Source organism: Centrocercus urophasianus, unplaced genomic scaffold (assembly GCF_019232065.1).
Source record: "Centrocercus urophasianus isolate 14NV4802_14NV808 unplaced genomic scaffold, USGS_Curo_1.0 seq_25, whole genome shotgun sequence".
Classification (NCBI taxonomy): Eukaryota; Metazoa; Chordata; class Aves; order Galliformes; family Phasianidae; genus Centrocercus; species Centrocercus urophasianus.
The window spans coordinates 1,493,401-1,515,635 of NW_024884811.1; the positions used below are offsets into that span (position 1 = coordinate 1,493,401).

At 38.2% G+C, this 22,235-nt stretch overlaps 1 protein-coding gene across 1 annotated transcript in view; it reads left to right on the forward strand.

Annotated features, from left to right (window-relative positions):
• Positions 1-687: 687 nt before the first annotated feature.
• LOC122164128 (phosphoglucomutase-like protein 5) overlaps positions 688-22,235 on the forward strand; it is a 54,755-nt gene continuing 33,207 nt past the window's right edge. The window contains exon 1 of the mRNA XM_042825904.1: positions 688-859. Coding sequence (XP_042681838.1) covers positions 714-859 — 146 coding nt within the window. The 5' untranslated portion in view covers positions 688-713. The remainder of the gene's footprint in view (positions 860-22,235) is intronic.

Consider the following 22,235-nt stretch of genomic DNA (forward strand, 5'->3'; position numbering starts at 1 on the left):
TCCTCTCCCTCTCCTCCCCTCCCCTCCTTTTTTGTCTGTATTTGTTTTCTTCTGGTGTAACGTTTCTCTGCGTGGGAAAGGACAGCATGTACAGATGGCATCAACTTGTCACTAAATAGTAACTAACTAATAAGTAGTAACTAAGAAAGTGAGATTTGGCTAACATAAATTGAGAGATTTTTAGCTGAATAAAACACTGAATTATAATCTCTGCTTGTTTTAGTTTTTGTGACGTTATCAACATATCAGTAAAGTATTGCAAAAACAACTTGCTGTCTTGTGAAGATTTGACAATGATGAAAAGGTTCTGAAGAACAGAAGCTGTTTTCTGTGGTCTCGCAACACAGAATACCCTCCTACTCACAATACAGTGCGTGCAATTGGCAGAAAGATTCTCCTACACAGGCATTCCCTGGCAGGAGCAGACCTACTGAAGTACAGTGTAGGAGGCTCAGGCTAGGGTCTGATTAGGAGCTTTTGTTTACTGGAGGGAGTGAGGGTATGATAGCAAGGCTATAAATCCGTCAGGACAATGCCAGTAAATTTACTCTGCCTGAAGAGGGATACATGTAACACAAAGCCTATTTAAAAAAAAAAAAAAAAACAAAACCACAAAAGAACTCTTTCTACTGTTCATCTAAAAGAAAAAACCAAAACATAGGATTTGAGGCATTTGAGGTTTCTGTATTTCTTGTCTTTTCCAGGACCGCTATATGATCCTTGGCCAAAATGGTTTCTTTGTTAATGCGTCTGATTCACTGGCAATTATTGCTGCCAATCTGTCTTGCATTCCATACTTCTGTCAGATGGGTGTCCGAGGATTTGGTAGAAGCATGCCCACCAGTACAGCCCTGGACAAGTAAGATGGAACATCTTTATCATGTTGGTCATTATATTATCTCCATGCTTTGTATTATAAAGCAGTTGCAAAATCGTTAAGTCATTTGATGATGTGCTTATGTGTTTCATTGCTTTAATTTGTTTTAAGGATGCTTTGATCTTAGCGAGATGAATATTACTAACCTTTACTTGGATTAAAATAGTTTAATTCACCCTGAGAAGGAATAAATAGGTCAGATCTTTCTGATATTATGAAAAGTAAGGGGTAATTCCTTTTCCAAATAATTTCATTCTTTTTCTGATTAAATAATAATCTCATCTGGCAGCCTTCCCTCTTCAAACCATGGAATTTTAAAACAGTTAAAATGCAAGTGCTTTACTAAGCAAGCACTAAGAAAAAAAGACCTCCACAAAACTGGTTGTTTTAATCAGGTTAATTATGTATTTTATTATGATATAAAATGTCCTGGAAGGGGTATTTAGTAGTCCTGAAATCCATTTCCAGTTCCAGGACATGAATTGTTGAAAGTGTACTTCAGCTATCTGTGACAAGGCTAATTTGTTTCTAAAAAATTTGTTGAAAAAGTATATCCTATGTCAGCAGCTGGATTTTGAAGAAATTTCATCCAGGCCTAAATTTTCTGTAAACTCCTCATAAGAGGATTAAGCTAAATGTTACTGCCTTAGATTCTCTATGTGGAAGGAGTGATCACAGAGCTAATTGTGTGTCAGTGTTAGTCTGGCTGCATAGCTTCACTAGTACAAGAGTGATTGGTTGTGCTGCTGTATGTATCTAATCAAGAAACGTAAGCAGTAATTTTAAAATGAAATGTAGATTTTATGAAAAGGTTGATTACACTCATTGAGAAGCAAGAATATCAGGGTGCATCTCTATTTGGGAGGCTTCAGGAATTTACTACTTTACTCAGCTAGCAGTTTCATTTAATGATTGACAGAATCTTTAGGAAAATATTCCTTACTTGTGGGTGAATAGTCTGTTTTAAGAAAATGCAGTTAGATTGCAGGTTTTTTTTTTTTTTTTTTATGCTGTCTGTTTAGTGATCCAAATATCTCACTGTTGAAGTGAAAGCTACTGTTACATTGAGATAGTTAATTTAAAATAATAGATAGATAATTTAAAATAAATAGCAGTTAGTTTTGGAAGTACAGCCTGGGATCTGTGCATTCCTGTAAGACTCGAAGACACAGTGGCCTTTAAATATGTTTGTTTTTCTACTTTTCTTAAAGCTGGGTAAATATGCCAGGAAGTGTGAATGTGCTGAAATCCCCAGAATGACCAAGTGGCTACTTGACTGATGTCTTCGACAGTATTTATTTGATCTTCTGGTGCACAAGTTGTTTTAGGGTGATTACTGCCTAAATCAGTTCTGTGGAGCTAAGTCTGATTATTAAATAAAACTCAGTAAATGATGGAAGAATATAAATATTTTCCTTGTCGTCTGTCAAATAATTATTATGAAATTTGCTGCTTTGCTCCAAGACATTTTTTTTATATTTTTTTTTTCTTTCTTTCTAGATTGTTGTTGTTTTCCTGAATATTTAAAAGTTAATCTTTTCAAAGGGATCAGTTTTCTTTTGGGACTCTTATTTAGACACTTGAAAATTCAAAATACCTGACTTCTAAAGTTTTTGTAACAGTGCAGTAATGATGTCCAGATATTCTGATGCTGTGGTGGCAGAATTCTCTTACTTGCTTCACTTACATGTGCTAGTGCTGAACTCAGTCCTCAAAGAGCCCAGCTTAGACTTGAAGACACATGTGGTTTTCATTTTAGGGAAGTAGCTTTTCTGCATATGCACAGAATACATGCCTTGGCACACAGTAAACAGTCATAAACACCTTCCTCAAAGGTTGGGTGGAGGAATTAGTGAGCCATCATGTCTTCCAGGATTACCAGTAAAGCCCACTTTTTGGCAGTGATTAACTTCCAGGAAAGACAGTATGTAAGAGGTATTTTTCAAAAAAATCGTAGAATATCATAGTCTGAAATGTAGAATATTGCTGACGGAGTTTCGTGTTGAACTGGAATCTGATTTCTTATGCCCATATACATAAGGGAGAGTTGTCCTAGTGCAGAGAAATACTATCGTTGGACAGTGAGCATGAAAGACTACGCTTAAAGTATTCATACTTCTATTCCCATGAACTAACTAGCCAACTTGCAAGAAAAAAAAACAATCCATTTTGAAGGATAAGAATATTTGTAATGTGATTTTGACAAAAAGAAAAAAGGCAAGATTGAGCAATTCTGTGTAGAAACAGCACACTAGTTTAATGTTTAGTATTAAAATTCTGAGACTTGAAGTGTCTCCAGTGGAAAGGGAAATCCTGTTCTTCAAGAATGTGATGTCTGATAGCAGAAGGCATGTTGTCTAGAGTGACAGCACCGTTCCTGTTTGCTGCTGTATCTCTCACCTCCACTCTAATTAAGTCAGTGAGGAAAATATTTTCTGTTCTGAGTAGAATGTTGAGAACAGAAAAGATAATGCTGCTAGATGCAATTCTGCAATAGGTTTCAGGTTACTGCTCACTAGTGTATGCTTTTAACCTATGATCTTTTTTGTTTCTTGATCCCTTTTTTTCATTTCTGATGGATTGTTCTGTACTCTAGAACTGTCAAAGAAGTTCATTGTGTATCTACCCATAATGCTCATTCTTCAAGCTCATACACTGGAAATAAAATATTAAAAATTAAATTTAAAAATATACTGTGAATATTAACTCTGACATAAGAAAAGGAAGCAATCTTGCAGTAGTTGAAATTAGAAAGGATGTCTGGACATCATTTAGCTTAACAACTGTTCAGAGCATTCTCTCAACCAGAGAATGCTGCTAAGGGCCACATTTGCTTGGGCTTAAAGTGTCCTTAAGAATGGAAATTCCAGAGAGATTTTGATTAGACCTGTTCCACTGTTTGGCCACTCTCACAATAAACAAGGGTTTTTTAAATTATTTTTTTATTTTTAATTATCTTGAAGTAGAATTTTATGTTTTTCAGTTTGTGCCCATTGGTTCTTGTCGTGTCACTAGGGACCACTAAAAGAGTCTGGCTCCATCTTTATTTATTCCTTCCTCCCGTCAGATTTTTATGTGCACTGCTAATATGCTCTCCTCAACCTTCTGTCCTCTAGGTTTAACAGCCCCTTCTCCCTCATCCTCTCCCAGTATGACATATGCTCCAGTCTCTTAGTCATTTAAGTAGCTTTTTAGTAGAACTGCTCCAGTAAGTCCATGTATATCTTATCCCAGACAGCCCAGCACTGGGCAAAGGATCCCAGATCCTGCCTCACCAGTATTGCACAGTGAGGAAGGCTCACCTCCCTTGACCTGCTGGCACTGCTTTTCCTAATGCTGACCAGGATGTTGTTGGGCTTCTTTGCCTCAAAGCTTTTTGCTGGCTTATGGTCAAGTTATCATCTACCAGGACCCTAGATCCTCTTCGTAGAGTTACTTTCCAGCTTTTTGACTCCAGTTTATATATGGGGTGCCTGGGATTATTCTTGCTGCATGCAGGGTTTGGCATTGCTCCTTGTTGACTTTGATGAGGTTTAGTGTTCTTTTAAGGTCTCTGAGTGGCTGCAAAACTACCTAGTTTATCAGCTACTCTTTCTTACGTTGTATTACCTCCGAACTGCTGAGAATATGCTCTATCCAATCCTCCTGGTCATTAATAACAACATTCAGTTGCTGGCTGTGGTGTACACCCTTGTGGGACACTTGTAGTAGACTGTCTTCCAGCAGGAATTTGTGCTGTTGATGGCAACAATTTGAGCTTTGAAATTCAGCTAATTTTCAATCCTCTCATGTATTTTTCATCATTATATCTACGAGGTTATTATGGGAGAGTTGAAAGCCTTGTTAAAGTCAGTGCAGACAACATCCACTTTTCTCTCCTTGTCTACCCAGCTAGTCACCTCATTGTAGAAGGCTAACAGGTTGGCTGTGCAGGACTTCCTTTTCATAAATCCATGTTGATTACTTGCAGTTGGGCTCTTGTCCTTAGTAGGTCTGGAACTGATTTCCCGACAAGGCACTCCACCACCTCACCTTAGGGAATAAGGTGTGGTTGACAGGTCTGTAGTCCTCTAGATCTTGCTCCTCTTGAAGGCAGTATTGGTGTTTGCTTGCTATCTTCAGAAGGCTCTTTCAGTTTGCCTTTTGAATATAACAGAGTGGCCTGGCAATTACTTTGGCCAAATCCTTTAGGTCCTGAGGTCTTACGGACTTACTGTGTCTTGCTTGTATAAATGTTCCCTGTTCTGTTCATGCTTTATCAAAGTTTTCCTTGCTAGAGAATTTTTGAGTCCTTCATCTCATGCCTGTGCTTAGGAAAAAGCATGTAATATTGTGCATAGAAAGCAAGAATTGTTAAGGTGGGTGAAATGTCTAACTAACTGTTAAGGCTTACATGTATTGATTAAAAGTCATTTCTACTGCACTGTTGAATGTTGGTGTTCCTTATTTTTAGTGCTTTGATGTTCTAACAGTGGAAAATGAGAAATATATTAAAATAAACATGACCGAAAGGGAAAATGGCAACATTTGTAATATGATATATATAACATATAACATTTGCGCAGTAGGTTAGAAAAACTGTACCTATACAAGAAAGAAAACTTGTTTCTACTTGTTAGGTCTCTGTCTTCCAGAAGAGGTAAGGAAATGCTACCTTCAAGCATGTCCAGGTAGGATTTAACAGCCGTCACTACTCCATAAAACACTAAAATGCATGGAAGTATTTTCCTAGTTGAAATTACCAGAGTTAAAAAATGCCCCACTTTTGGATATCGATTGTAAGAGCAGATTTCATGAGAGAGAATTGGCTCCGTCGTACTGCTGTCTTCCAAGGTCAGGGGACCTTTTTCATCTGGAAAAAAAAAAAAGAAAAGAAAAGAAAATCCACCTCTTTTTATGATACATCCATATTGTGTGGCCACAGTTTAGCCTAAATCTAAACCTATTAAAGCTTTTCCTTCAGTTAATAAAAAAAAATCATGCGTAATACTTGAAGGAAGGGGTTTAGAAACTCTAGAGCTTTGTTCATGTCCATGCAGGATAATGTGTTGCTTAATAGTTTTTCAGTGTGTGCTGTTAAACAGCAGGAAACAATAATCTAGAGGACTTAAATATTGATTAGAAATACAGTAACAGAGCAGTGGTTTACAAGAGAATTCACTTAAGATGTTCAACATTTACACAGGTTTGCTTGAAGTGACTGCTGGAATACACTTGTTTGTAATGTAGGCAGAGTATAACAGTATAACATTTGACAGGAAACATCTGCTTTAATTTGGTCCAACATCAACAGGATTGTGGTGGTAAGTCTCCAGACTTCAATTCTCTGGTGGTGTGTAACCTTAGATTGGTGTTCTTTCTCTTGTAGTGAATGTGTAGCTGTGTACACTGTTCAACAAACTATTCTTTTTCATATCCTTGTATTCTGGTTTATCTGATTTCTGCTTAACAGAAAAGGAAATGGAATTCAGAGTTGTTAGCTCATTGTCTACAAAATGAGAATCAGAAGAGTGAGCAAAAGTTGTTTGTGTAGGAGTTATGAAGTTGAGTGAGTGTGGAAAATAGTAGTCAGCTTGGTACAGGAAAAGAGGATTGTTTAGAGAATTCTCTTATGGCTAGCATTATCTGATACTTTGTTTCTACAGGCAGGTCATTACAACAGTATTGGTATGCTCTAACTAGATTTAGTCTGAGCGGAGCTGATTACCTCACTACTCAGGAGCTTGTGATGTTACACCTGGTAGCCCACCTTTTAATGCAGCTTTGAGACATCAGTGCCTGCTGCCTATCCATTTACTGTCCTGTTGGCAAGAGCCAGGTTTTGAGAGGGTGTGCTGTGGTGGTGTTCTCTTCTGACTTGCTTAACAAAGTGTCTTCATGCTGTGAAAGGTAGAGATGTGATGGCTTTGAATGTGCTGTGCTGAGTGCAGAAAGAATGTTATCCCATCAGTCAGCAAGAAACTTAAATTAACAGGATGAAAATTTGGAGTAGGGTTGTTTTTTTCTGTAGCACAGTAGGAAACTTTGCTTAAGTGACTTTGCCTATTCCTGTAGGACATAAGCCTCACATTATGGGCAACAAACACAGAGTGAGCATGAAGGATAATAATTCAGAGAAGTGTCTTCGAGTTGTTTTGGCCATTTGCATGGGGAAGGCTGTATTTTTGCTTAATCATTATTATCAAGTGAGTTCCCCTTGATTACTGCCCAGAGAAGCGCAACACTACTCCAGAAGACTGGGTTTTTGTTTTTGTCTTTTTTTTTTCCCCAGTTGTGAGAATTAGGAATCAAAGAAAACATCGACTTGTAGAAGTTGCCCAACAAGAGAACCTCACTGTTCTTGGCTTAAGTTGGTTTGCTTTTGATTGGTCTCTGACTTCTACCTGGAAACACCAGGGAAGCAAATATTACCTCCACAAACAAATAATGAACATCTCTCTTTGGCATTTAAAACACTGTCATAATAGAAACCACAAGGATGTAATGAAGCTTTAATGATGATTTAGTGCTTACTGTGTGTCAAAGTCCAACTGTGCTCAAAAATTTAAGAGATTGATAGGAAGGCAAAGGAAGAAGGTCTGAATGTTCCTCTGAAAGCAGTTCCAAAGCCTGTTACCAACAAGGATAGAGCTGCTGGGAGTTAATGCTTGCTAATGCTAAACTCAAGACTTGGCAGAGGGATAAAGCCCCAAGCAGGCCTGCTTTCCTCCATGAAGCACTGGACCCTCTTTGTATGATTTTTGTTGGGGAATATATTGTCCTGATTAAGTGTTTCTGCTGCTACTTCCTGTCATCTTCTTTCCATAACCCAGTCCCCTGGCACAGCAGGAGGTAGTGAGGGCAGCATATAAGAGACAATTTTAAATAGCATCTTCCCTGGAAATCTGTGTTGCATATACATTGTTTACATATTTAAACGTAATTTAAATACAGCAGGAAAATACATTTCCTGCTGTGCTTTCATCATTCTGCTTAGGGTTTAGTTCAGAATTTAGTACTCCTCAGGTCAGTTAGTGTAGGTGTGCAACGCAGTGATGCATTGTTAAATCCTGAATCCTCAAAAGCAGGTATGGGAACAGGAGGTAACAGGCTACTGAAAAGGAATGTTACTCCATCTCAAGACAACTCCAGATAATTACTTAAATCATTTGCAAATTTAAGGTAGTGATAGTAGCAAATTTAAGTGACAGTAGCACTGCTGCTTATAACAGCTCTGCTGCTAAGTTCAGGACTGACTGGCCAGTACCTAGTGGCACAGTCATTAATTATGTGCCTTCATAAAACAGTGTAAATATGGTTACATGAATTTACATATGGAGCACAACCAACTGAGACATCACAGACTGAACAGATGAAAATATTGTATTCTGTAAGAATTATTTTGAAGGAGTAAGGGGCCCAGGCCTTCAACTTACACACAGTTCACAAGCCTTAATTAGGCTGAGGTGAGGAATGCCTAAGTGTTGTAGCTTGTCTTAAATCTATTTTGATTCATTTGAAAGGGCAGATGTTAACATTCAGTCAAATTTAGGCTTGAACTGTATTATTGCAACTACTCGTAATACCCAATTATGGCATTTTCTTGACTCTGTTACAACATGGTCACAGTTTGAAGTTTAACTTCAAGATTTTTTTTTTTTTCTGATTGAAGGTTTTCTGCAATACCTAATATAGAAAATTATTCCAATATGTTTGTTATTCAAAGAGTTATTGTGAAATCTCTGTTGATGACCAGCTAGATTTAACTCAGTCAGGTCTGATATTACAATTCACATCTTCTGTATGAAGATCTTGAGTATTTTTTTTATAGGCACAAAGGCATTAGACATATTCAGCACTTCTTGAATAATAATGTAGATACAAACTTTCTTAGAATAAAGCAAGGAAGTATAGGATTTGCGTCAACTTATATATGCATGAACTATGGCTCCCAAAGAGTTCATTCAAGTAAGATGTTTGTAGACCAGGAAATTATTTGTTGCTTTCAAAAGTGACCTCTAATTTGAAGATGATCAATCAGCTCTCCCTAGTCTGATCTTACTTTCAAAGGATTTTGAGCACCAGTAGTTCCATTGGCATCCTTCGTATCTGTGCAGCTATGAAAAGTTTTATGTTGATAATTGACTGTTATTCTTTTTTCAAACACCATGTTTGAAAAATGAAGTCTAAGTGATGGATATGAAGTGAAAGAGGTCTACAGTGAAGCAGAAACATAGATTTCAAAGGTAAAGCTTAGAGCTTAATCTTCCAATTGTAAACACAGATAGAAAAAAAGAAGTTTTTTTGGATCAATTAATGAAAGGGACCTTTTATTTTTGTTTAAGAAACATTAGCAACTAAAGAAATATGCAACTCTGATTAGCTATGGAGAATAGCATATCACATTCCAATTGTGTCTTTGTGACTATTTCCTTGAATTTTTAGTTTACAAATACTCTATGGATTTCTTTGTCCCTCTTGTAACTCTGTAAGTAGCTTGTAGCTGCCTGCTTTTCTTCGATATTCTTAATCCACCTGTTTTAATGACAGAGTGTATGCAAAAAGCTGGGTGTGCATGGCCCTTGCCTGGCATGGATGCCCTTTATTGTTGTAAGGGATATTCCAAAATAAAGACTTCCCCAATTTATAAATACAGTTTACAGTCAACTAGGTAAAAGTGTTCACTTCTGTGACTGTGATTTGTTCAAGCTCTGCCAGTTCTGACATAGCTCTTGTTATCTTCTTCAGTCATGTAAGTCAGTCTCACTTTCTCTTATCTGTAAGAGGCTTGTTGTGGATTTTTAAGACACCTCTGTCAAATCAACTCCATGTCACTTACAAGCCATTTTTAAACTAAATGAAATAAAACAAGTAGAAGGTCTGTTCTAGAACTCTGTGAAAGACAACTGCATTAAACTTTCATGAATATAATTTAATGTTTTTGGAGTATAATAAAAAGTTGTTTAGCATTGTATGATGGCAAATTTGTTCAGGAAGGGTAACTTTTAAAATGACATTGCAATATTAATAAATGCTAAAAGATAGGTGCTTTATGTACTCATATATTGCATGTTTCAAAAGCTTTGTGGAGGAAGAAATGTCTTTACAGAACACTGACATCCATTCATTAGCTGTGCCTTAGTTTCATTTGTACAGCGTGCTTGTAATTTAGCTGTTATTGTCAATGTATTGTGTATTTCTGAACTTTCTGTAAGAATGAATTGCTTGTTTATGTTTCTCAGTACTTGTATTTCATTCCTTGGGAAGAAAAGGACGCAGGAGTGTCTTACATCAGTAGGAAAACTGAGTTGCACTCTATGGCAGGATGGTCCTGTGGCGTACATCTTTACTTGGCACACAGCTTAGTTTTTGGGCCTGAAAGGGATTCACTGGTCAGTTGTGATCCTGAGGGCAACTAAAAAAGGCAGGCTGCAGGGCAGCCCTACTCCCACTTACAGTCATTGGATTGCCTCCAGTGCATGAGGTGGGCAGGTGTAGGCGCTGTCGCCTGGAGTGAGCAGGTTCATTGGCTGTGCAGCGAGCCGTTCTCAGGACTGAGTGAGGGAAATTGTACTGAAAGCTCTCATCCTTTAAAAGATGAACTGAAAGATGTACAGTGCTTTTTTTCCATCTTGGCTGTGAATTTTACTTCTACATTTTGTCCACCAAGGTTAAAACAATATTCTATTTTTGGTGTGATGTAAACATATACTGCAGACGTGACTGACTTATTAAGAAGTTTACTTGCAATCTTAACAAACAAACATACGTCTGGGCTTAACATGCAGCGTGTGAAAACCACCTAAGAAAAATAAACATTTTACCAGTCTTTCTGAGTAAGTCTTGCACTGTGCAATAGACAGATGTTGGGAAACAGAAGGTCAGTAGTTCTCCCAGTGCTGCATCTGTCTTATATCTCAAAATGTATACAAACATGAATAAGCAACAGGAATGTCTACAAATATCCTGATAAAAAAAATTCCAAAAGCATTTTAATTTAAACATTTGGAGAATTTTTTCAGTAAGACAGTTGAAGAAGACGCTATGACTACTAAAAGAGTGTTTAAAATAAATGCCCCCTTTTTTTTTTTTTTCCATGGATTTATTTTGGGCTGCAGCCTCCAAAGGCTCCCACATGGATTAACGTGTCTGAACATGTTTCATCTGTGCCAGACAGCACAGCTGGTACCAGCCCAAAACTGACCTCTCCCATCAAAGGACTTCTGTAAATGGATGACCTTCATGGGTAAATTTCCTGCTGATGTCAAAGAAAACCTTTCTGGCACTAAATGTCAAAAACAGAATTCTACTTCTTATGTATGTTTCTTAAGCATGTTCTGCTAAGTTACTGTTTACAAATAAGAAGACAGGAAATTGTTCTTCACATTCTGGGGGTTTTGAACAAGGTCTGTGTAAGACTGTGACAGAACCAGGGTACGTAGCATGATTTGAAGACATTTGGGGGCCTTGTTAGAACAGATCTTTCAGACTTAGTCGATTGAATTGTCAGTTTAATTTTGTAGGGGCAGAAACATTTTCGTCTGTTTCCTTCTGTGCAGAAATGAAAGGCAACTGAGATATTTCCAAAATCAGAATAGAGTTCTGAAAAAGGTTATGAATATGTGTGTGAGAGAGAGAGAGCGCTCGTAGGAGAACCTGATATTAAAGGAGAATGGAATTTTCCTTTCTCAGTATTAATAGTTTTGTAATTTACCACTGAAGCTCTGTGTTTACTGTGAGTATGAGAAACCACTTTTGCTTTCAAATAGTACACTGCAGTTCAAAACAGAATGAAGTTATTTAAATCATTTCTACAGCTAGAATATATGGAAAGTACTGAAATTTATATTTCATGTTCTGGTAATTGCCAGTATGAGAATATTCCAGGTGTAAAGAATATCCAATATCCAAAATCTAGTATTCAAAGCTAAAAGAAAGACAGAACCAGGTTGCTTCCAGTGGTGTCAGTGACAGGACAGTGAGTACTGACTGATACACAGCAGGTTCTGTCCAAACATCAAGAGCCACTCTTTTACTGTGTGGGTGATGGAGCACTGGCTCAGCCTGCCCAGAGATGCTGTGGTCTCCTCCTGGGAGACCTTCAAAAGCTGTGTGAGCATGGTTCTGGGCGCCTTGCTTTGTGTGTCCCTGCTTGGGATCCTGTGGCCCCTGCCAACATCAGCTATGCTGTAGTAGATTTGTTTCTATGGCATGTTATAGTTTCTTCTTCTGAATTTGCTTTTACTCTATAGATATGACCACTACCTTGAAACTGTAAAAGCATTTTTCTTCTTTGTGAAAAACTGCATAGAAAAATTAGTAATTCTAATTCTCTAAAATACACAGAGTACAAGAGATAAAACAGTGATAGTGTAAGGAAGTCCAAATCCTGATGACATCACTAGGAAGCAACCAAAATAGATCTAAGTCTGACCAGTGTGATTGTCTAGGTGATAAAATGAGTAAGTCTGTTATTGGGAGTAGGGCTGCAGATGCCATTTACTTCCATTTTAAGAAGATTTGTAACACCATGTTTTCAATACTGTTTTACCCTGAGCCCCAAGAGGAGTGGTGGGAGCACTGGATTTGATAGTATGGAGAAGGGATGTCATTGTCACAACCTAATACAAGCCACCAGTAGCTACACAGAGGCTGTTAAGATGGAACCAAGCACTTCACAGGTTTGTGTGGTGAGAGGACAGGAGACTGAATAGTTTGGAACAAGGGATTTTAACAGTGCTTGTCTGGAAAACACTGTGAGTAACATTGTCATATCTCATAGCTAACCTTGCTTTGGTCACACATTTGGTTTAGAGATCTTCTGTGGTGCCTTCCAATTTGACTTTTTTTTTTCTAGTGCTGCTATGCCCCCTTCCAGCAAGACTAGGACTTGTTGCAGTACTGCAGGAGTATAGTAGCACTACTGCACTCCTGTAGTTAGTGCAATTAACAAAAAGTGATGTGTAGAAATCTTAGTTTTGATTCTTTCATTTTTTTTCTTTCTCTTACAAATCCAAGAGATTATCCAAATAGAGAAGATCCACTATTTTTTTTTTTCCTGGTCATTTTCTGAGCTGTCCTGCTGACAACTCTGAGTGAGAGGATGGTTGCAGTATTGCAGCGCTAATGAGGTGAAGAAGAAACTGTGGAACCAGCCAGTGACATACCTAATGCCATTGTTTTATTTATTATTTGGACAAATCAAAATACAGAAACTCCAATTTCAGTTGCTGTCATAACAGAGTCTGGCTGTTTTCACATCTGTGTTGCGTTTTGGTTGATGAACACAGGCATGCAGTGCCTTTTCAACCAGCTGACCTCACTGTAAAAGAGCTAAAATAGGCTAATAACATTTGGCCATGTGTATAATCTGAATTAGTGGAAAGTCTTTTCACTGTAGTTGGTTCATAAGGTTTTTGTATTTTTTGTAAAAAAACACAGGTCTTGCCCATAATTAGGTCAAGGATAAGGTCAAGGGATGACCTTACTGAGACTTCCTTGAGTATGTATCTGTAGAGGCAAGTGAGGCAAACACCAGATCACCCTCTATCTTTTCTTCATTTATTACATCTCTTTTCTGTTAAAATAAATTCTCCCTGACAGTTTCTACTGAATGAGAGAACTTACTTCCTTCTATTTGTCCCACTCTTTATTTTCCGCTTCCGTCTCTGACTTCATGGATCACTTTTATTGCTGGAAATGTAGGTTTTCTCTGTTGCAGTGCCCATGTGGGGCTCTAGGCTGCAACAGGAAGGTGGGAGGGTGGAAACTTCCAGCACTCTTTGTTCTTTGTTCAAGCTTTGTTTTGTTTCCCTGCCACATGCATGCCCAGTGGCTCCTCCTTTCTTTGTTGCTTGATATTCTTGCCAAATCCTAATGGGGCAGAGTATTCATTTGTGCCATTTTGTGCTCTGTTGTGTCTGATATTCAAAGGTAAATCCTCTTCTCCAGGGAAAAACTTGCTTTATAAAACCAAGTCGTTATTTTATTTGGTTCTGTTCATATACTGAGAAGACTCTGTGAGGAATTCAGTAACACAGTAGGCTATTATTACAGTATACTGCAGTATAACAGTAACAGCCATTCTTATGGATCTGCAGCACAATCACTGTCTTTACTGGTGGAGCTTAACAGTCAGGGAATGGGACACAGTCTAATATACTCTGCTGTGATATTAGAAACAAACAAATATATAAACATGGGGGTGCTGTTTTTCCTAGAACAGGGCATGGTCTCTCTTTTCCTAAGCCAAAGCAAAATTTGGAGGCTAAAATAAGCTTGTAACCTTTAAAAGTCTTGTAAGAATTTGTTATATATAGGTTCGTTGAAAATGCCAGGAGTTCCTGATTGCTGTCCATTCCCTTCCTCCTTTATTGACAAGGAGGAGTTAACTATGTACACACATTTGAGTGCTAGTAAAAATAGTAGTGATGAAATAGTAAAGAAAAGATTTTTTGTGTCTCGGCCACGAAGGGCATGAATAACCTTAGGGATTTCTGCAGTGCATCTGGAGACCATGGCTATGTGCTTAGCAGCTGGTTGGACTTCTCTTTATCAGTGTTCTGTACTATCTGCAACCAAACCCCAGATTCTGTGTGGATCTGGAGTATGTGTGTGAGAATTTCGTCTTGCAGGGACTCTGAGTATTGTGCCGACTGGTTTTATTGTGTGAAAGACATCATTGTGTTAGCTGCTGCCAAAGCACATCTCTCATCATGTACTTGTACTTGCATTTGCTAGTTGACTTTACTTTTTGACATTACCAAAACTTTCACCTTTTGCCTTTTATCACAGCTTTATTTAGATACTGTACATGTCAACAGCTGTTTTCAGTGATTCTAGGTTAGGTCTGGTATGAAGGAGAAAATGAAGTTTTCCTGGATTCCTGGAAATAACACACACTTCAAAGGCAGAGTGATGATGTTTTCGTGTGTGTACGTGTAATACACATACATATGCATATAATATTTTTCCATATATATAGCTTACTGATGTAATATATAAACAATTTTTACCCTACCATATTTGCCTGTGAGACTAGTAAAAGTTTTCATGTTTTCATCACTGCAGCAATTAATATCACTCAGTTGTGTTTCTGAGAAGTATGGGCTTTGTTGTTGATGAACCCATACTAGTATTAGGGTTTTTATTAGGGTTTTGGTGTCCAAATAGTGTTTATTACCATTAAACAATATCATGAGGTTGCCAAAATGTTACAGTGGTGGGATTTAAGGATTGCTCCTTTCTGTTTCTTTTGCTTGGTGTTGTGGATCTCAAAGATGGCATATATAGGACTTCAGCATCATGGGATCCTGCTGATCTGTCTGTGCTCTTGTAAGCATTTATTACAAATTGGCATTTATTGCCATCTCCAACTAAAAAAGTTCATCATTATCTTCCTGCTGCTCCAGTATGACTTTTAACTGAAATGTCTTAAACATTACTAATGATTATAGCTTATACAGGTTAAAGGACATCCATAACCACTGTAATTAATATTCTTTATGGGATTTTCAGAGATTTTTGTTTGCTCCTTCTTTACATTTTCTTCAAGTTTTTCATATTTTCTTTCACTTTTTACAATATGCTTTCCATCTAGGTGGAGTGAGAGTGCAGCCCCATGCTTTGCATATTTTTTGCCTCCAACACCACTACAAATATTGTGATTGTAGGTAGTAAAATATGCCTGTCGACCCTCCTCAGTGCAAGGTGGCATGATTAAGATACCATTACATGTCATTTTTTTCTTTCATAAGTTATCTGATTCCTCAGATGGGTAGACTCACATGCTATGTGTCTCCTGTAGCATGTGTGCCAGCTTCCTTGCTTTCTATGGGTGGTTTCAGTGTCTTGCAGAATCTGGAGAGTAACTGTAAAATACATATAACGAGTTTTTCCTGATAGGAAGTGAGCTGAGTCATGGATTATCTTTAGGATCCTTTAAACATTGCCCTTTGACTTAGGAGACTGCTGGCATTTTGCACTGAGGTGAATCTGAGTGGGTAGAGACAAGAGGGGACAAATATAGCTCATTAAATGTTCATTCTGAAGGGCTTTCTTTCACCGTGTGAACCTGAAAAGCTGCCCTCCCTTCCTCAAGCTTTGGAATCTGTCTCAGCTATGACTTTTTTGTTAGTGATTACTGATACCTGGTGAAACTGTTGTAGCTGATGAACCTTGAGTATAAGGTTAAATAAGGTCACACCTAATTGGTACCTCTAGGTAAAGAAAATGGAAGGGACTGCAGGCTTTAGGTCAGGGGAGCGCATGCAGTATCCACTTTCAGCACATACAAACATCTCAATTTTTTTAGTTAAACTAAAGAATTGTTGGGGTGTGTTCACAGCATCCTGTTTTTCTCTACAAATGTACACAGTGAGGAGAAGTGAGGAGCAAGAGGATGAATGCAGCCGTTTTTGTGCATTGGAAGTACTTAAAATAATAAACATTTGAACTTATCTTTATTTACACAGACCTATCCACCTTGGCATCATTTTTTTTCCCTCTTCTTAAGGAGCAGTATTTCTGTCTGCAAGGTGATTTGTTGTGATTTGTTAGCAGATTGGAAACAGCTCTTGCAGAACAAGTAACTAGTCTTGCTTTTTAAAGGATGCTTGAAACTCAATAAAGGAAAGTAGTTGACCTTTACCTTTTGGCATCAGCCCAACAGAATACTTGAGTACATACTTTACTTTCAAGTTTGCATGAAACCCCGGAGATTTAAAGGGAAACATGAAAAGTTATTATAGTATATGTATTAAAATAATACAGAAGAAATAAAAATTTCATGAAGTACTAGTTTTTCCATTACTTCAGTGTTTTATCTTTTCCCCATTTTATTATGTGCTATCCTCATTACTGTTTGGCTCTGATCCCTTGTATAAAACACTTGTCCTGTAAAGGAGAAATTTAAGTTGTAGTGTGACTGGGTCAGCATTCTCTTAGCACAAGCCTCCCAGGTTTCTTCTGTTCATAAATCTCAGCATGGGTGGTATGCTTGAACAGGGCTGAGAAGATTTGGAAGGACGAGGAGAAACACAGCTCAGAAAACTGGGTTGCTTTTCCACAGACAGTACTGTAGTTTGAAATCATGTAAGGCCCTGTAAAGTTTCTGGACAGTGCTCCATCTCAGAAAAGCCTGTACCATACTGATGTCACACAACATTTATATAACACAGAGCAGTGCAGATATTCTATCTAGAGTCCCACTGCCTGTGTGTTTGTGCTAGCAAGGCACCGAATCTGTGAAGGAGACCAAAGAACATCGGTGCCACACTGATGGGACCAGTCTGCTTCCTGCATAACAGATAAGCTTCTTCACTGTGAGGCTAGAGAACTCTGAATAGTGCTGTGTGCACAATATGCTTTATTATCAGTTGAGCCTTCAGTGCTGCCTGTGGTTGGTGGGGGTTCAGCAAAACTTAAATCACTTTAGTCCTCTCCACTCAGTAAAACTTGGACTGTGAGTTTTGTGGAGCTGTACCTGAGAAATGCAGATTTGTTTCTGATCTTCTTCCTTGTTTCTTGTCCTGTCAGCACTGCTTTCCCTCATACATAACAGGAAAGGACACCACTACAAATTCTAAGAATAAAATCTTGCTGTTAGCAAACTCAGTCCAGATATAGACATTCAGACTGATAGTCTGGATTTAATTTTAAACACCGCACATTCAATCTGACTTTTAACATTCAGCAGGGGAGAAGGGAAGGGAACGTTCTGGCCATGTAAGGAGTTCAAGATAGGTGAAATTATGAATACCTTGAAAGCAAATTTTTTCAGCTAACTAATTCTTAGTAAAGAATGACTGAGGATTGCTTCTATCAGTTAAATGTGAATTCACATTCGGCCTGATTCCAGTGCCTGCAGGAACGGTACAAATACTTATTTATAGTGAAATGTTTCTCACTGTGATTAAATTAATTTTTCTTTTGAAAAAGGCAGGCATGATTTTTTTTTCTGTTGACCTGCATTTATTACTGTAGAATTCCACACTTTATAGCAGTTTCAAGTGAAGCAAGCACCACCAGGTCAGCATTTATTTGTTCTTATTTTATTCCGATTATACAAACGTCTGGATTTGAGCAATTGTGTCAATTTCTGATTTTTTTTATGAACATTTGCTCTGTCAAAGGCTGAGATGTTTTTAAAAGCTGCCAGAGGAGATTTTTGGAGGGTGTCTGGAGACTGCAGAGAATGGTGTGTTTTGTACACTGAGCTACAGTGATTTTCTGCTGACAGTGCTGTCCTTACCATGATAGCTAAGCTGAGCAAGAGCAGATGTTACAGGTTCATTGGCCAGTTTCCTGCCTGAAGGAGGAATTCTTGAGAAAGTACAGTCAGTGTTTCTTGTTAGAATTTCTTTCATGTTGTAGGTCCTTGAAAAGATGGAAATGTAGGCAGTTTATGTATGTACAAACATTGATTAAACTGAATTAAGCACATAACTGTTCAGAGAGCTTTTGTCTCCTCTGGAATCTCGTTGCTAGGACTCTTTGCTGTCATCCATACTTGGCAAGGGAACTTAGAACCAAAGCTGAATTAAAGACCTTGTTAGCTAAGCCAATCTGGCCTCCTTCAGCACAACTCCTTAAAATTGAATTAACTTCTCAGAAAAAGATACTTCAGTTCCTCCTAGTCCCCTGAACCACAATCTGGGAGTGGTGACAGTCTCACTGTGACAATATATATGTAAACTGGCACTACTGGTAGTTTTAATGCTAGCAGCAATTTCTTACTGTGGTTGCTACAACAAAAACCTACTTGCAGCACTTGTGAATGTGAGGTGAAAAGATTGAGCTTTGCATGCTGTCTCCTTATTTCATACCGTAAAGGTGCACTTACTGTGCCTTGCCATCAGTTAATTCTGCATCAGTTGCATTTCACTCCAGAGCAAATTAGGACTGAAGTAGAGTGTCCATAAAAGCTGTCCTTATACATACTGCCCGGAGTGGAAAGGATTATCACTTCAGTTCTGAAGGTAAAGCAATGAGCTGCGCCATTTGCTTTGACCTTTCTCTCCCTGAACAGCGGGGAAAAAGCGGAGGCTTTCTACAGCACTTTTGTAGAATTCTGAGGTAGAGCTGTGTGAAATAGAGCTGGCCTGTGTGAAAATGCATTTAGCTTCAGCAGTGCATAGTTAAACAAGAGTGAACTTTTACCACCTGTGATTACATCATAGAATAGCCTGTTGGCTTTGGGGCATAAACTGGGGCTATACTGTTGTTTTCTGAAGGGTATTGTGCTTCAAAACTGCTGTGTTTTTGCCTTTGTTTTGTTTGTTTGCACAAGGGCCTTGTAATATTGCCTTAGGTGTTACAAAATGTCTGTGCAAGAAGATGGTGTTGCCACTGGAAATGTTAAACTGTAAGTTCATACCATGGCCTATAGGTGGCAATAAGGAATGTAAATGTAAAAAGGGCCCAACTGTGCACTTTGGAGTCTGAGTTTCCTGATGAGTGTTTCTTAACTCTTCTTTAGGTGTTGCAAGTCTTCTCAAGTCTACTTATACAGAGGTCAGTAAAATCCAGTGAGCTGGAGTGATCCAAAGGGAGACACTATATTTTTAATTTGTTTGGTTTTAGGAATTTAAAGCCAAGGGGCTGACTTTCCATGCAGTAGTTCATGTCTATGGAGTATAGTGGTAATTGTGCTGAAAATGAATGCGTTCTGCGTAGCTCAAACAAATTTCTGGTGTGTGTGGTTGCTGTGTTACAAGGCATGGGAATGGTAGGTAGTGTTTATATGACTTGGTCTTTCTGCTGGGGTAATTTTTAGTTTGTGCTGTTGAAAGCATTTAAACAGGGAAAGGCCATTGTGAGTCTAAGAGGCAGGAGAGAATATTGGAACAGTGAGCTGGCACTATGCTTGGTGTTGAATGAATTCCATGAAGCTCCGTTGATAGAAAGGGAATTCAAATTGTCCCAAATTACATTTAATAAGGATCTGATTTCTGCACTTATTAGCAATCTGTAACCATCTTCAGAACTATTGTCAGGCAAGAAAATCCACCTGAAACTGCCTATTTTCATGCAGAAGCAATTTCAGACACCAGAGCTTAGTTCAGTGTACTTTTAGTCCATTTGCAGAAGCATTTTACAGCTAAAACTTAGTGGGGGTGGGGAGACCCTTTGTAGCTAAGGCATTCCACATGCTTTTTATTTGTCATTTTCTGTTATTGTAGTCCTCTGTGAGAAAGAAAATAGCTCTCCGTATCTTTTTTTTTTTTCTTTTTTTTTTTTTTCTGCCTTGTTCTCCTGATAACCCCTCTGCCAACCGTCATATCTTAGTGGGATGTCCTGGTTATCTGTGTTACGTTCAGGCACTTAGCATTCCTTTGCTTTTTACTTAATAAATTAAAGAGTGTGAGAGGGTAACACTGTAATACTTGACCATAAAAGGGGGGGTGGCTGTTGTTTTAGCTCTGCTCCTTGCACAATATGCAGTTGAAGCCTTTTATGGGAAGGTGGTGCAGACAGAATGAAAACATCCAGAAGCAGAACATCTATTTTGTATTATAGCTGGTGCCAGTGCTGTGGTGCTGTCATTGCTACTGCTGTGAATTTCTCACAGACTGCTAGGAGTTTCACAATTATAAAGAAAAGTGGGTGACTTGCTGATCGGATTGAAGAAGGTTAACTCCTGCACCTTGAGAAATCATGAGAATAGGAGAGAAGTCACCAAAGGTGACCAGTTATTAAACTTCTAGAGATGAGAAATGAAGTTGCAGGGAGACTTCCAGTATTACTGTGTTGAGAATACAGAATAAGTGGAAACATCATGCGCTGAGAATGGAGCAGGGACCTTGTTGTGGATAAAGCAATGAGTCCATACTTTCAAGGAAGATAAAAAAAAAATCTCAACTCAAGATAAAAAAAATTCTCGACTATTATGAATTATGATTTTTGGAGAGAAAATGAAGTGATTAATGCAGATATTGGATGGAGAAGAAAATACGGTGATGTGATAGGCATTCAGTTTTATATGTCATCTCAGTACTCCAAAAGAATCAAATTGTGGGTCTGATTGCAAGTGCACTTAAGTTCATTATAACAAAGGCTGTACAATACAGTGTGAAAAGAGAAGCAGAATTTGTAATTGAAGGAAAGAAAAACTGATATAGGAAAGCATAAGCCAGTTATTTTGATCTCAGGATTGAAAAATATTACAGACATTTTGAATCATTTCACTTCGTAAAATATCAAAAACTTCATTTTTTGCCAGGGCTAGACCATACCAAGACTGTTATTTTCAGCTAGAGAAATTATTTTATTGATAAACCAGGTACAGATCCTTACCTCAAATACTTTACAAAGAAAGACTACATAATTTGGAAGAAAAATTGATTTTCTTAGTCAAATGATAGACTTTAAAATAATGTATGCCTTAGGCCTTAAATTGAATCAGGTTTTTAATTAGCTGGAGATTATATAACATGGTCTACTTCAGTCATTAAAGGTGAGGTTTAGAAGACCCAATGTGAAACCTTTTTCTTTTATAGCCAGTACCTCTGAAAGAAGCAGTTACAGTGATATTCTGAGGAGCTGCACTACTACATACTTTCCTACAGTGACCCGTACTTCTGTCTCTCAGATTCCTTTGATTTCTGTTGATTTAGTGCTCAGAGTGCTTGTCCTCCTGCAGAATCGGACTCTTTGCTGCCTAAGGTTAAGCACCTTGTCTACCTCAGCACCTGCTACACAGAGAGGAGTGGGGTGGAAAAAAATGTGTCCATGAAGTACCAGCCTGCATTTTGAGATCTGCTCGCTCAGGTGTCGGTGAGCATGTTTCATGTATGTAATTGACGCCTGCAGGTGGTGGAAGATAAGAGGAAGACACTCAGTAGCCTCTTCTTGCATGTTTTTTTCAATGTCCCTCTCTTTTTTTCCCACTAAGACTCCAGTGAGTGCAGTGCTGCAGTTTACCCAAGCCAGAATTTCACCTGCAGTGCAAAACTCTAGCCAGTCATTTGCTGTTCACGAGACCTGTGAAAGAAAGCCCTTCCCCTTGTTGTTGTGACCTTTATCTTTTCAGTGAATGGGTGTCATAATTCTGGCACAGCAGTTTTGTTTGATTGACTGATCTATTCCCAGAAGTTATAAAAGTTTCACTGAACACAAGAAAGTCAGCTTGCCCCAGACCATTTGTTATATCTCAATGACAGGTATTCATCAGGTCCTTTTGTGGCAATGTAGTTAACAGGCTGGAGCAGACCTCCTTTGGCTTTTGTGAACATAATGATTATTCCACTGCAATCAGTGGTATCTTTTTATTACAAAACTGCAGTGACTTACGGATGTACAGAGACTGATAGATATTGTTGAAGACCACTTCAATTATTGGTCCACTTGTGAAAAATAATCTGTTGTCTGCTGTGGATGG